The sequence below is a fragment of the Podarcis tiliguerta genome (assembly GCF_965153285.1).
Source record: "Podarcis tiliguerta genome assembly, chromosome: 2".
Taxonomy (NCBI): domain Eukaryota; kingdom Metazoa; phylum Chordata; class Lepidosauria; order Squamata; family Lacertidae; genus Podarcis; species Podarcis tiliguerta.
The window spans coordinates 93,477,860-93,491,706 of NC_139535.1; the positions used below are offsets into that span (position 1 = coordinate 93,477,860).

The window sequence follows — 13,847 nt, forward strand, 5'->3', positions numbered from 1 at the left end:
AAGGTGCTTGCAATTAGATTTAGTCATTTGCAGTTGACTTCTGCGGCGCAAACAGGATTTCCTCATCATCTAAGCTTACACACCACATTTTGTTTATATATTTACCAAGCTGTCAGCTGATGGATCAGGTAGGAGGGAAATACCTTTCCTTACTCGACAAAGCCTGGCACAGCTTTTGCATTAGCATCAAATTCAAAAATTTCAAAATTGAAATGAGCCAGTGTGGTGTAGTGGTTAAGAGCAGTAGACTCGTAATCTGGTGAACCGGGTTCGTGTCTCCGCTCCTCCACATGCAGCTGCTGGGTGACCTTGGGCCAGTCACACTTCTTTGAAGTCTCTCAGCCCCTCTCAGAGTGTTTGTTGTGGGGGAGGAAGGGAAAGGAGAATGTTAGCCGCTTTGAGACTCCTTCGGGTAGTGATAAAGCGGGATATCAAACCCAAATTCAAACTTAACTAGCACTTGGGAAAGATTGAGGACACAAGGAGAAGGGGACGATAGAGGACGAGATGGTTGGACAGTGTTCTCGAAGGTACCGGCATGAGTTTGACCAAACTGCGGGAGGCAGTGGAAGACAGGAGTGTCTGGCGTGCTCTGGTCCATGGGGTCACGAAGAGTCGGACACGACTAAACAACAACAACAAACTAGCACTGTGTGTTTTGATTATTGGAGATGGTAGCAATTTCACCCCCTGATATTATTTTGAAAAGCAGTGACTGAAAAGTCATAATGACGATCATGAGTCATTCTTGAAACATTTGGAACTGTGTGACTTGCTTCTTGATAAGCAAGCCTCATAGTTGTTCGGCTTCCTAAAATTGCCACAGCCCCTACTTGTTTGCTTTTACCTGAGTATTGAACATGCCCTCGGAGCATTTGCCTGGACTAAGACTGCAGTCCTAACCCCTTACCTAGGAGTAAACCCCATTGAATTCAGTAGTACTTTTGAGTAGACATGGTTAGGATTGCATTGTAACTGGTGACCAAAATGTTTCCAGATTGGTTTATTTATTTCTAAAGCACCACCAGGAAGCAGAAAAAGCTTTGCAAGCTGGCATACCTGTCGGCTCGGTGGCATTCCATGTACAAAATGGGGTGTGTGTGCTTGCATGTCCGCAAAGGTGCAAACTACAAATGCAAGAAGTTTAAACAGCTTAAACTGTATGGTATGGAAACTTAGTTGTAACCAGGAAACATGGTTTCATTTTTCAGGATTCTATGTGTGAGAAATCAGGAGCCTCCTCTGAGGAAAGCAAAGCAAACCGGCTAAGAGAGGATGGGCGTTTCCTGGAAAACTACTTACAGTGGAGCAGGAACAGTGGTGACACCCGTCAAGAAGCCACCATCGAGTATTTGCAGGGTGTGGCCCACATCCAGCTGTGCATGGACAGGGCTGCAGAGCTGCTCTTTGAGCTTCATGGAGCTTCAGGCAAGTGGGATTATGGTAACCAAACAGGGATGCAAATGTACCAAAGAAATGGCATGTGAAAGAGTTCCTGGTGCTAGATGATTTTTATCTGTCATACACTTTTAAAATTGTGACCTTTCTATAGCACGGCAGGGGAATAAGGCCTTGTTTTCTTTCTCTCTCTCTGTAGATGGTAGTGAAGAAACAGAGAAGCAACACTACCTGCAGAAAGTGAAGCGCTTCTGCTGTCAGACTAAAAATGACTGGTATAGAGTTTACCTTGTCCGAAAGCTTACTAATCAGTATGGAATGGAGTTCACACAGAGGCTTTCCAGTGAACAACAGTATCTCTGGGTATTTCCATCTGAAGTAATTAAACAGCAACAGGTAATACATATCTGTCTCTATCGTTAATAAATTTGAGATGTTTATTTCTGAGCTATGGCTTGGTACACAAGGGCCAAATGGAATGGCTCTTAAGAAGAAATTTGCAAAAATAAAAGGAATTTGTTTTGCTTACATTGAGATTTCACCCTCTAAGCTAAGATTTATTCACTCAGGCCTTTGGTAACTAAGCTGGTTTCTATGGTGGTGCTCATCTTTTTGTGAGATAGGTAGGACTAATTTTATTCAGTGAGCATTTTAGGTATATTGTGCTATACATGCTTTAAATTTTCTGGTTTTAGTTGTTTTAATCAGTTTTTTTATCTTGTAAGCCACTTGTATTTTTTTTGTAAAAAATGTAACTAACAAATATATGTAATATTAATAAGCAAAATATATTGCTTTGGCTAGAGAGCCTCGTGATAACTTAGAATGATTGAGCAGGCATCTATTACCCTTCTGAAGTTTGAAATTCAACTGCAGATTTGTTGGGCAGATTCTGTAGTTACAGCACATTGTTTAGAATGCGCTTTCATGTTCACACTTTTTAAAAATGGGACTTGGTATTTTGTGGCCTCAGAGTCATCAGCACAATCAGATGGATCGGTTCCTGGTATGCGGCAAAAACTACAGAGTGGTTCGTGATGCTTTGGGAAAAGCAATAATAGAATGCCAGGCAGATGGTATTGCAGCAGCCCTGAAGGTAAAGCCATTTCTTTTGATTTCATATATTCCTGATTATTTTTTCTTCCCTCCTTCCTTTGTATATCTCAGCTCTATTAACAAGGTTTTCTTGCTTACTATTGGTGTCTTTAAGTTGTCCAAAGCCCAAATATTCACCTGTGTTCTACTGTTTACTTCTTGTGCTTATCAAATGACAAGCCATTCTTGCATTGGCTGGAGTATCGGGGCTGAATTTCAGAGCGCTACATGTTGCATTAGAAACATTGACTCTGCTAATAAGTGATGGACTTCCTTTACTGTGCCATTTTGTAGTGTCCTTCATATGTTCTCATCCAGATCTGGGTGGGGCTGCTACCTACAGGAGAAATTTGGCAAATAAAGAAATCCCAATAGAAATACCCTTGCCGTAGGTGATGGAATCTTACTGGTTACCAGATTGGCACAGTGTCAGGGAAACATTTACAAAAGTTGTGCCTTTAGTGTCCTTTTTGGACACATCTAGCACATCAGTACAAATATATCTCTAGATGAAATCTTTGTGACCTGGTACCATTTCATGTGGGCGTGTTTTCTGTAGCAATATCCATGACTACTAATAGCCAAAGATGGAAGCTTAACTATTGATAATCTCTCGTTTCTTGCCCTCTTCTCCACCCTGCCCCACCCCCAATCCCAGCCTTGTAACTTGTGCCTTCTTTTTCAGGCATGCAATGTCTCCAAGTCTGTCCAGGCTGTTCATTTTCTCTTGGCTGTCTTCAGAGAGTTCACATCTCTGTATGGATGCAAGGAGCAGAGTCTTCATCCGAAGAAGGAGGTAAATGCCTTTGTCTTGGTGCCAGTTTGCATGTTGCCTTGTGCACAAGTGCTGCTTCCTTAGGAGAGAGGAAGATTTAGGATATCAATTATAGAACTGAGCAAAGGTGGTCGTTTCCCCCAACTTTCATTTAAAAATCCATTGAAAGGCATTGAACTACAGTGGTGCCTCGCAAGACGAAAAGAATCCTTTCCGCGAGTCTCTTCGTCTTGCGGTTTTCTTCGTCTTGCGAAGCAAGCCCATTAGCAGATTAGCGCTATTAGCGGTTTAGCGGCTATTAAAGGCTATTAAAGGCTTAAGGGATTAGCGGATTAGCTGCTAAAAGGCTATTAGCGGCTTAGACCAGCTGTTAAGCGGCTTAGCGATCAGCTGTTAAGCGGCTTAGCGATCAGCTGTTAAGCGGCTTAGCGAACAGCTGTTAAGCGGCTTAGGGGCTTGGGAAAAAGGGGGGGAGGGGGGAAAAACCCCAGGAATCGCAAGACATTTTCGTCTTGCGAAGCAAGCCCATAGCAAATTCGTTTTGCGAAGCACCTCCAAAACAGAAAACCGTTTCGTCTAGCGGGTTTTCCCTCTTGCGAGGCATTCGTCTTGTGGGGCACCACTGTATATGCATTATTAATCATCTTCCAAACAGTTGATCATCTTAGTTGGCCATAGTTCATATGAAGATTGAAGTGAGTCTAGTTGACAAATCTCACCTTACTTTTTGAAAAATAATTTCCTTCTTATTTCAGCAACGTGACGTTATCAAGGAGTTCATCCAGAGCTCCAACGTTCTTCCTTCTCCAGAGCTGGAGAGATTTGCAGAATCTCTGATAGATAACCATCCCCCCTCACTGGCACTGAGCCCCCAAGATTCCAGCCATAAGAGGGTAGTGATTGAAATGGCAATTCACACTGCTGCTGTCTTGCTGTCTGGCCAGAATCGAATCCTTGAACCTCTAAGGAATCTGGCATTCTCACCTCATACCATGCAGGTAAAGAAGTGAATTTTCCATTTTCTTTTGCAATTCCCATCAGTTCCTGCACTCATTACTGTTTTACCTGCATTTCCTGTTTGTCTGCCATCACACAGAAACAGTCCTCTCCTGCATGCAAGCATAACACACTTTAGCACATGGCGAAAGACTTCAACTGAAGATCTTAATACATGAGCAGGAGGACACTGCATATTATTCTAGTTCCACTTTGATATTCTCCTTCTCCCCTTCCAGGATGCTTTTCTGCCAACAATGCCAGAAGACTTACTGGCTCAGGCTGTGACATGGGAAGGAGCAAAAGGACTTCATTGGTATAGTAAGTACCATGCTCAAACTTGGGAGCAGTCTAGAGAGCTATTTTTCCCAGTGGTGTCTTGTCCCCCGAAAACAGTGGAAATAATCCAGGGAATGATGGGGATTGCTTCCATATATTACTCTCCTGTCAAATTACTGTGTCGTATCTATCCATTTAGGCACAAAGACATATGGTTAAGTGTCAGTGGGTGGTACCCAATTCACTCATTCTTTTAGTGCAAGGATTTCCACTTCCGCAGCAGATTCCCCCCCCCCCCATCTTTCCTCCCCATGCAGCCCCGTGACCTCTTCAGAACAGCTTCACGGGGTTGAGGGAACCCCAGAACAGCTCACAGTCATTGTGCTGGCAGAATGAGCTTGTTGAATACCACCCAGTGTGGACTTTTTAAAAAGAATCTCGATAGTAGTGTTAACTTCTCAGAAATGTAAAGTAGTTATCAAAAATAACTTTAAATGTACTTGTAATGTAAGTGAAATAAGCAGACCTGAAACATTCCAAGATATTTTGATGTGTACCATGGGAACAAGTAGCAGATAGATAGAAATATCCTATTTGTTTCTGAAAGCATCCAGAGGTGTTTTGAGATCAGAATCAGCAGGAATTTGTTCATATTTGCCCCATCGTGCATCAGTTTGCACTAGTTTACATTTTATTGCATTTGCCATTTTACTGCCCAGTAACTTAGCTTGAAGAGAATAAAAAAATTCCTTCCAGTAGCACCTTAGAGACCAACTAAGTTTGTTATTGGTATGAGCTTTCGTGTGCATGCACACTTCTTTCTCTCCCCAAGGAGGTTCGCCTGGCACCATCATTATACACCTTTAGGCGCCTGCCAAAAACTTTCCACTTTAGACAGGCCTTTGGTTGATTGACATCCGATGCTCTTTTAAAAAAGGGGGGTTATTGGGTTGTTTTTGTTTTTATTTTGATATGTATTTTGTGATTTTATATTGTGAACTGCCCTGTGACCTGCAGGTAAAGGACGAATGAATGAATAAGTAAATAAATCCTTTCTTTTTTCCCCAAATCAGCATGTCCAAATGGCCATCCCTGCACTATTGGAGAGGTAAGAGCGTTCACAGATTGTGTGTGTATTCTGGTTTATTTCTTTAAAAGCAGTCTGTGCTACAGTTTGTGTAGCACTTCATTCTCCTTCAACATTCTGTCATGTTTTCAAGGAATTCCTTGTAAAGCAAACTAAAGCAGAACTTTGCTGTGTGTGCGGCTTTTGTTTGTTTGTGTGTTTGTTTATTTTAGTTTAGTTTAGTTTAGTTTTGCAATTGTTTAACATTTTGAAAAATAGTTGAACCTTAGCCTAAGCTTTACCAAGCAGAATTACTTCAGTTTTCTGCTTCTAATATTCCCTCCCTCTCTCCTTTCAGTGTGGCCGTCCCATGCAGCGTGGTTTGTGTGTTGATTGTGGTGCTGAAATAGGAGGCGATAACCACAGAGCAGTGGCAGGCTTTCAAGAAGCACGGTATGTTTTTATGTTAGCTTTTTGGAATGTGGAATGGCATTTTTTAGAGTGTTCCCTAAAGATTGGGAGGTGGGATATTTGCAGCTATTTAAGGTGAATTTATTCTAGAACAGGTCTCTGCCCCATCAAGGTATAACAACTTTAGTGGTAGAAAAAACTAATTTACCTTCCTAGAATACTGCAGTGATTTCCAGTTCACCTATTTCAATGGCCATGTTCAGAAGAACAACCAAGGCTTCAAAACCTTCTATTTAGGAAGTTGTGGCTGTCCCCTCCCCTATCCTTTCCCCTCTTCCTATCATGTTCCACTTTTGACCCAAAGACCCGGGCTTGTATTGAGCTAGCACTCCCTATTTTATGTCCAAAGTGGAGAACTTTGGCTTCCGCTGCTCACAATTATCTGAGAGTAATTCTCAGTTGGACTTACTTCTGAGTAGGCATGTATAGAACAGGTATTAACAAACAAGAAAGAAGCCAGGATCGTACTATGGCTTTCCTAATTTCTTAGCTTTGAGCCACCACCCCTCATTTTTATTTATTTATTAGAAGTATTTCTACATCTCTTTATATAAGGCATGTCAAGGCAATTTACAGGATAAACAGTTCACTAAAAATACAACAACGGCATTAAAAACAAATAATTAAAGCAGTGTATACAAGTCAAGGGGGTATTTTAAGTGGAAACATACATAACAGCAAATAATGGTATTTTAATATTTTATATACTACGTATGTAATATGTTTGTATCTCTTGTTTTAGTGTGGTGATAATTACTGTCTGGATGTCTGGGAATCATAGAATTTTTAAGCATGCAAAAGTACTGTTTTGTAGCAAGTGTGCACACACTGTATATATTATTCTGTACAGGAATATTCAAGACAGGTCACAAACCGGCCATGTGCTTGGACCACCTGAAAAAAGAGAGGCTGAGGTTGCACCTGAGAGGGAGATGTCTCCAGCTGTCCTGATTCTGATTCGCTTGCTCACTCATTTGTCGCTGCTTTTGGGAGCCACAGAAGATCGCCAGGTATTTTCAAATAAGACTAGGAACCACACAATTCTGTCTGAAAAGCATTGCTGCGTGGAAACTAAGAAAGCATATCTGAAACGGAGCTCAATTTTTTAAAAAAGGTTTACTCTCAGTATCATGTGAAGGAGATGATCGGATGCCAGAAGGACTGGCCTGGGATGTGTTTCCACTTGAGGCAAAGTGCCTCACTGGGTTTTTTTTTAAGTATTTTTTTTTAAAAAATGTGGTTGTTAACGATTCATGCAGAAATGCATTTGTTACATTTCAGTAATACATGGAGGGAAAGTAAGACTGTTAACAAGCTTCATACAGTGGTGCCTCGCAAGACGAAATTAATTCATTCTGCGAGTTTTTTCGTTCTACAAGTTTTTTCGTCTTGCGAAGCACCAATGTGTATTGACGGTTTCCCATAGGAAAGCATTGGCGGTTTAAAAAAAAAAAGCAAGCCCATAGGGAAATCTGTCTTGCGAAGCAACTCAGAAAACGAAAAACTCTTTCGTCTTGCGAGTTTTTCCTCTTCCAAGGCGTTCGTCTTGCGGGGCACCACTGTATATGGATAAATGTTTCCTAGAAGCTGAAAAGGTACAGTAGTACATCAGTGTACAAACTTAATCCATTCCAGAAGTCCATTCTTAAACCGAGGCGCACTTTCCCTAATAAGGCCTCCTGCCGCTGGTACCCTTCCACCGTTCGGCTTCCGTTCTTAGACCGAGGTAAAGTTTGCAAACCAGGACACTACTTCCGGTTTTGCGGAGTTCGTAAATCAAATAGTTTGTAAACAGGGCTATTCTTAAACCGAGGTACCACTGTACTCGGTTTCTCATACTATAGTGGACACTTGTGGTAGACAGTTCATTGCAATAGACCTCTGGCTTCCTCAGGGATGAAATCATTTATCACAGTTGTCCAACAATTTGGCATCAGGTGGCATTGACATCACACAGATGCCTTCACTATACTCTTTCCAGCACCTCCTAAAAACAATTTTGTTTAGACAAGCCTTCTTTTTGTTTAGACAAACCCCCGAAACGTATTGCTGGTTTTTAATTTCTAGAAATGTTTTGATTGTTTTTACTAATAATCTTCCTGTTTTATTCTTTTGGTAAACACTTTGAGATTTTTCACTAATCAAGCAGCATATAAATTTTATGAAATAAATAAATGACTGACTGTTAGTCTGCATGCCTTGCAATAGAACTGCATATTGATCGCTCTGAACCTTGCATTTTGTTCTTGAAGTCCCTGCTACAGATCATAAAACCACCAGTTGAAGATCCAGTGAGCTTTCTCATGCAGCATATTCTTAAGGACTTGGAGCAACTGATGAATACTCTTGGGAAGTGTGCTGATGAAACCACCAACGTTGTCCATCTCATTCTTTGTAGCCTTCTCAAGGAGCCTCACCAACAGACAGGCCAATGTAAGGAGAGCAGCTTGCAAAATGTGGTTGCTTACATTTCTAGTAAAGCAGGCATAAATTCACAGCATTGACTGTGACGTTATATTTCAGAGTTGATTGAGGCAGCCATGGCAGAGTTCTCAAGAAGAGCTGTATTGTACCTATTTCTAAAAATAAGTAACTTTTTTCTTGTGAGTGGCATGTCTGCTCTTAACCTGATTTCATAGTCTCATTGCTTTTATTATTTAAGTCTCCACTTTTCAAAATAGTCCTATTTGCATTACTGGTGGTTCTGGGCAAGTTCTTTTATTGGGCTTTGCATTATTGAATCATAGTACTGATAAAGTGAAGAATGCACACACAGTATCTTGTTTTTAGAATATACACTGTAGTGCAGTCTTCATTTATATTCAAGAATGCTGTCCGCATTGAATGGGCTTGGCTCCTTTTGTAACTTTGTGTGAGTCACTTAATGTCTATACACAGAACAGGCCTGTGCATCACCATGGAACATATATAGAAGCTAAACCAAATTGACACATTCTGATGTTTTAGATCTGTTACACCCTTAATGCTATGGTTCTCACATAATACTAAGCCATGGTTGGGGAACTTCCTTGGCTTCACAGTCCAGATACTTCTCAGGCCTAACCTCACCAGCCAAATTTGGCAGGTGGACACCGGTCAATAATCCGATGCCACAAATGTCACGATGAAATCAGGTGATTTGGCACTTTGAAGTCCCAAATTTGAGACTTCAAAGCTGTGTGCAGGGTGGTTGGCAAACTTGCCAAGACTCTTGCACAGTACTTTAAAGCTCCTGAGACTGGCTGTCTGGTTCATCAGCTGATGGGTTGTATAGCCAAAGCTTGCTTTTTGAAGACATCAGTTCTTCGTGTGAATTCTCCTGTGAGAAACACTCATGCACTGCTGATCCAACAGGCTTTGGTTCTCCCACTCATCAGTGCCTTCCTTTGCCACCATATTCTGCACTGGCAGCTGGGTCTCTATGTGTCCCACACCTGAAAGCACATATGATGCCAGATGTAGGGCAGGTGGGTGTGGTTTGGAGGAAATTGCCTTATGGGCCAAGTTTGGCCCCCAGCTTAGTGTCATGTGTGAACTCTGTTCAGCAGCTAAACCATGGTTTGGTTACTAGCAACAGACTATGATCTGAAGCCATGGTTTGTTGCTGACTTACAAGTCTTGATTTGTTAAACATGGCTTAGCATTATGTTAGAGCCTGGCACCCTCCCTCAATCATGGTTTGTTTGACCATCCCATTCCAGGAACTCACCAAGCTACTAGGGCAGGAACAACAGGAAAACAAACTTTGGCAGAATAAGCTATGGTTTGTTTGTTCATCTGTGGGGCAACTCTTTGTTACATCATGGTTTGTTAAACGAACGATAGCCTTAGTATTTTGTGCAAACCAGGCTAGACAGTGGGAGGATGTGTAGCTTATGTGGTAGTCAGGGGAAGGAACCAGGTTTTTTCCTTTTAGAGGCTAATACAGGCAGAAGAAACTGGGAATTGCTATCAATAATCTCCAGCCCTTTAACAAAAGCAGGGACAGAGAACTATTAATTGTTACTGCTACTGCCACTTTCCATAGCTGACCCACGCCAAATTGAACTGCATGCAAGGAAGCAGAGATAATAAGAAGGTGTTACATGCAATAAATGTCCTTTTGCAGGGCCAGTGCGTTTTGATGGTCATCTCTCCAAAAAAGAGCAAAGAAACAACTGGGAGGGAATTGTTGCACACATCATTCTTCCTGAACTGAAGGTAACATAAAACACACTCAAAAACTTGTATTTTCTGACAGTACACAGACTAGCCCTGTGTATATTTCATTAGCAGCCAATACAACATACATTATTATCCTGATTACAGTGGAACATTGTGCATGTATTTGTAGCTGTTTGTGCAGGGATGTGTATGCAGGTAGGTCTGTCACTTCTGCAGGGCTGACAGAGTATCTGTTGAGCAGGGGAGGGAAAGCACAAGAATGAGAAATCTTTCTCTACTGCTGATTTAGCAACAGATAAGGCCACCTGTCAGCAGCAGGAAGTAGTGGGGTTTCTAGCAGATGCTATGTTGACCTCCCCATTCTATTTGTGGTACAGAAGAGAAAGTAAGCACGAGAATCCTATTTTTGAAATCTAACGTGCCCAGTAATTCCTTCCAAGGCTAGTGGATAAAGTAATGGTGTGCACTCAGGGAAGACATTGGCAAGGGCAGGTTTAGCCCCATCCATTCTTAGCGTCCGACATGAGGACCAGATCTTGTCCAGATTACTGCATAAAATTGTTTGGGAGTTCCTAGGGACTGAGGAAGTTGTCCTCTGCAAAGCTTCACTCTGGGTTCAGTTTCTTGCTGTGATGCTACTTCAGGACTCTAGAAGCTAGTTTTTTATTTATATTGGTAGGAGTACATTTGAAAGAACAATTACTAATTAGAAAAATGAAAGACTTCTCTTTCAGAAGTAACTCTCCTTGATACCCCACACCTGCAATTTTCATAATAGCTCTAAGGAAGTGAGCATTTCACCTTTTGAGAGCTAAGGTGTTCAGAACCCTCAGATGAACTACCAGATTCAATTATTCAAGATGCAGTTAGAATCACACCAATTCCTAGATCAGCATTAAACCCCACTTCCCAGCCCTGCCTTAATGTGTGTGTGTGTGTGTGTGTGTGAGAGAGAGAGAGAGAGAGAGAGAGAGAGAGAATGTGTGTTGAGAGAGGCTGCATCTTAATGGTTATAACCCTCACTCCCTCATTTCCTCCATGCAGGTTCTGGATAAAACACTTCTGGAGTTGAATCGACGAATCAGTGAAGATGAGAGAATCTCTTCGAACCCAGTAGTGAAAGTTGTATATGGGGACCCTGCAGCCTTCTTGTTCACACTGACCAACAGCCCTGTACACTGTTCCAGGATGTGGAGCTGCAAGAAGAGGATCTCCATTGAGTACCTGGGGCACGTTGTCCAGCAGAAAGGTGGCAAGGACACACTGCCCATCTTATGGAAGTTTCTGCAAAAGGTGAGCATGCCCAGATTTTTGCCTGGCCCTAATACGGGAATACATGAGTCAGAAACTGCCATGCAAGGGACCCAAGTGTATGCTGCTCTTCATAATTAATAAAGGGGAAACCCCAATATATGCCCTTCATCTTCCTTTCTCTTTTCCTTCGTTTGTTATGACTTTGTTCTTATGAGCAGAAGTCTCCTGTCAGCTACTTGTCAAAAGCTGAAGTACATCAGTAAGCATCAAACCAGGCAGGTGCTTTGAAATATTAAAATCACAGCCATAGCATAAGGTAACTTTGTGCTGGTATCTGTGAGGTAATGACTATCAGAGACCCAAATCTACTTTACCATCCAAAGGTATTGAGTGCTGTCAGAACTGGATTAAGGGAACTATTATGCATGTTTCTGGAGCTGAGATTGAGAGGAACGTAAGGACAAGGGGCAAATTCTACTGTTAGAAGTTTTTTTCTTGATCCAACACCTAGCTGTTTAACCCTTTTCTGCACCTGGATACCACTTGTGGGGTGGGGGGATAAACTGGGTCACAGTATCTTTTCTTCCTTTGGATGGATGAACACTTGGGGGTTCCCAGCTTTCATTGCAGGGTGGGGGGAAATGGACACAAAATTACACCCCACCCCGATGTACAACCAGTTTTAGCATCTACTTGCCTCTGGCAAAGCAGTAGAAGTGCTTAGACTTAGGCTTCACCAAGAAGCTGAAGAAAAGGTTCGTGACCACTTTTAGTACTCATTTATAGCAAAAGGAGATGTGTTAGAATGATGTTCAGTTTATTTTGTGTTAAAAATATTGTGTGAAGTCTTATGTAATGAGAGGAGCTTTGCACAGAGCAAGGTCTAATTGCACCAAGCAGATCTCTGCCCAGAATGACTTAAAAGTCAATGCTTCATTTATAGCCTTTCCTGGTGGAAATATTACTAGAATTGAGAATATATTTTTTGCAGCTGAAGAAAAATAAGGGGCAAAGTGAAGTAGGCAAAAAGCCAGAGGGGATGCATAAAATTGTGTAAAGCTGAAACCAGGAGAGAGATTGTGCAGGGGTCCTGCTATTTCTAATTCTGGTAACCCCTTACTCAATTTGCTTTACAATGAAGTTATACCTGTGGGAAACCATGTTCTACGGACTTGCTAGATATGAAGAGTTCTGTGTGTATGTTAATTTCTGCTTATTTACAACCACCAGTGCTGATTCTTCTACATGGGAGTGGCTCACCCGGTGAGGCAGAGCTACAGTTGCTTCCTGGAAGCAGCATCGCTGTGAGGTGACCGCAACGGGGGGGGGGGGGGGCTGTGCAGCAGCAGCACCAGCAGAGGCAATGTGGTGCTCTCACTAGTGCACCTACATGGGCCCAACCTCACTGCAATTTCGCTCCTGGCTCTCCTGGTAAGTGGCAGTGATACCACTGTCTGGGCCAGGTGAAGCAATTGCCTCCTAAGGGGAAAGCCACTCATGCTTCTGTAGTCTTTCAACTCCTCCTATCTCATCAGCACTACTCTGCTTCATTTTAGGAAGCTGAATTGAGACTGGTAAAGTTTTTGCCAGAAATTCTGGCCCTGCAGAAATACTTGGTGAAAAGGTTCCAGAACGTGTCAGAGCTGGAATACCGAAAGATTGAAGATTTTCTCAACATTTCCGCAGGTAGACTCTTCCATATTAAGTTAGCAGAGCATTAAGGCGTGTGGTTAACACCAAGCTTCACATTTATATAAGTCATCCCTGTTTTGTGACCTTGCACAGAGCAAAAAAGAGGAGAAAGTCGAGTGACTTCCTGGTTAAAATGGTCACCTCATTGTGGCAATGCAACCTTCAGGAAAACACAGCCATTGTTTTTGTAGACATAATGGACATGATCCAACTAAAATTAAGCATTTTGAAGTCCCTCTGATTTCAGTGGAAACATTAGGGCCATGCTTAAATTTCTGCCATTGAAATCATTGTGATCCAGAAGTGTTTAACACAACCTGGATTATGATCCATTTTAGCAGTGGGAAGCTAGCATTTGACCAGGAGATAGAACTTGCTTATATTTGTAGCAGTATTTCATCACAATTAATTTGGGGATTCAGTGCAACAACGTACAATGGTGGACACTAGCTTAGATGGCTTTGAACGATGGCATTCATAGAGGATAGGTCTACCTGAAAATTAGGCATCTTAGTGACACGGGGTTGCCTGAAACCAAAAACTATATATAAACATCGGAAAGGGTGTTGACTTTGTGCCATGCCTGGGGCTTCACAGAAACATGTGGCTGGCAGCTATGGGTACTGGTTTAGGCAGACCTTTGGTCTGCTTCAGCTA

At 42.1% G+C, this 13,847-nt stretch overlaps 1 protein-coding gene across 3 annotated transcripts in view; it reads left to right on the forward strand.

Moving 5' to 3' along the window:
- LOC310671364 (E3 ubiquitin-protein ligase RNF213-like) overlaps positions 1-13,847 on the forward strand; it is a 90,049-nt gene that overhangs the window by 69,024 nt on the left and 7,178 nt on the right. For all 3 annotated transcript variants that reach the window (XM_083427138.1, XM_083427137.1, XM_083427136.1), the window contains 13 exons: positions 1,212-1,428; positions 1,598-1,794; positions 2,372-2,494; positions 3,179-3,289; positions 4,024-4,266; positions 4,504-4,585; positions 5,617-5,651; positions 5,968-6,062; positions 6,931-7,090; positions 8,333-8,513; positions 10,189-10,280; positions 11,289-11,537; positions 13,055-13,184. In XM_083427138.1, the coding sequence (XP_083283264.1) occupies positions 1,212-1,428; positions 1,598-1,794; positions 2,372-2,494; positions 3,179-3,289; positions 4,024-4,266; positions 4,504-4,585; positions 5,617-5,651; positions 5,968-6,062; positions 6,931-7,090; positions 8,333-8,513; positions 10,189-10,280; positions 11,289-11,537; positions 13,055-13,184 (1,915 nt within the window). The remainder of the gene's footprint in view (positions 1-1,211; positions 1,429-1,597; positions 1,795-2,371; positions 2,495-3,178; positions 3,290-4,023; positions 4,267-4,503; positions 4,586-5,616; positions 5,652-5,967; positions 6,063-6,930; positions 7,091-8,332; positions 8,514-10,188; positions 10,281-11,288; positions 11,538-13,054; positions 13,185-13,847) is intronic.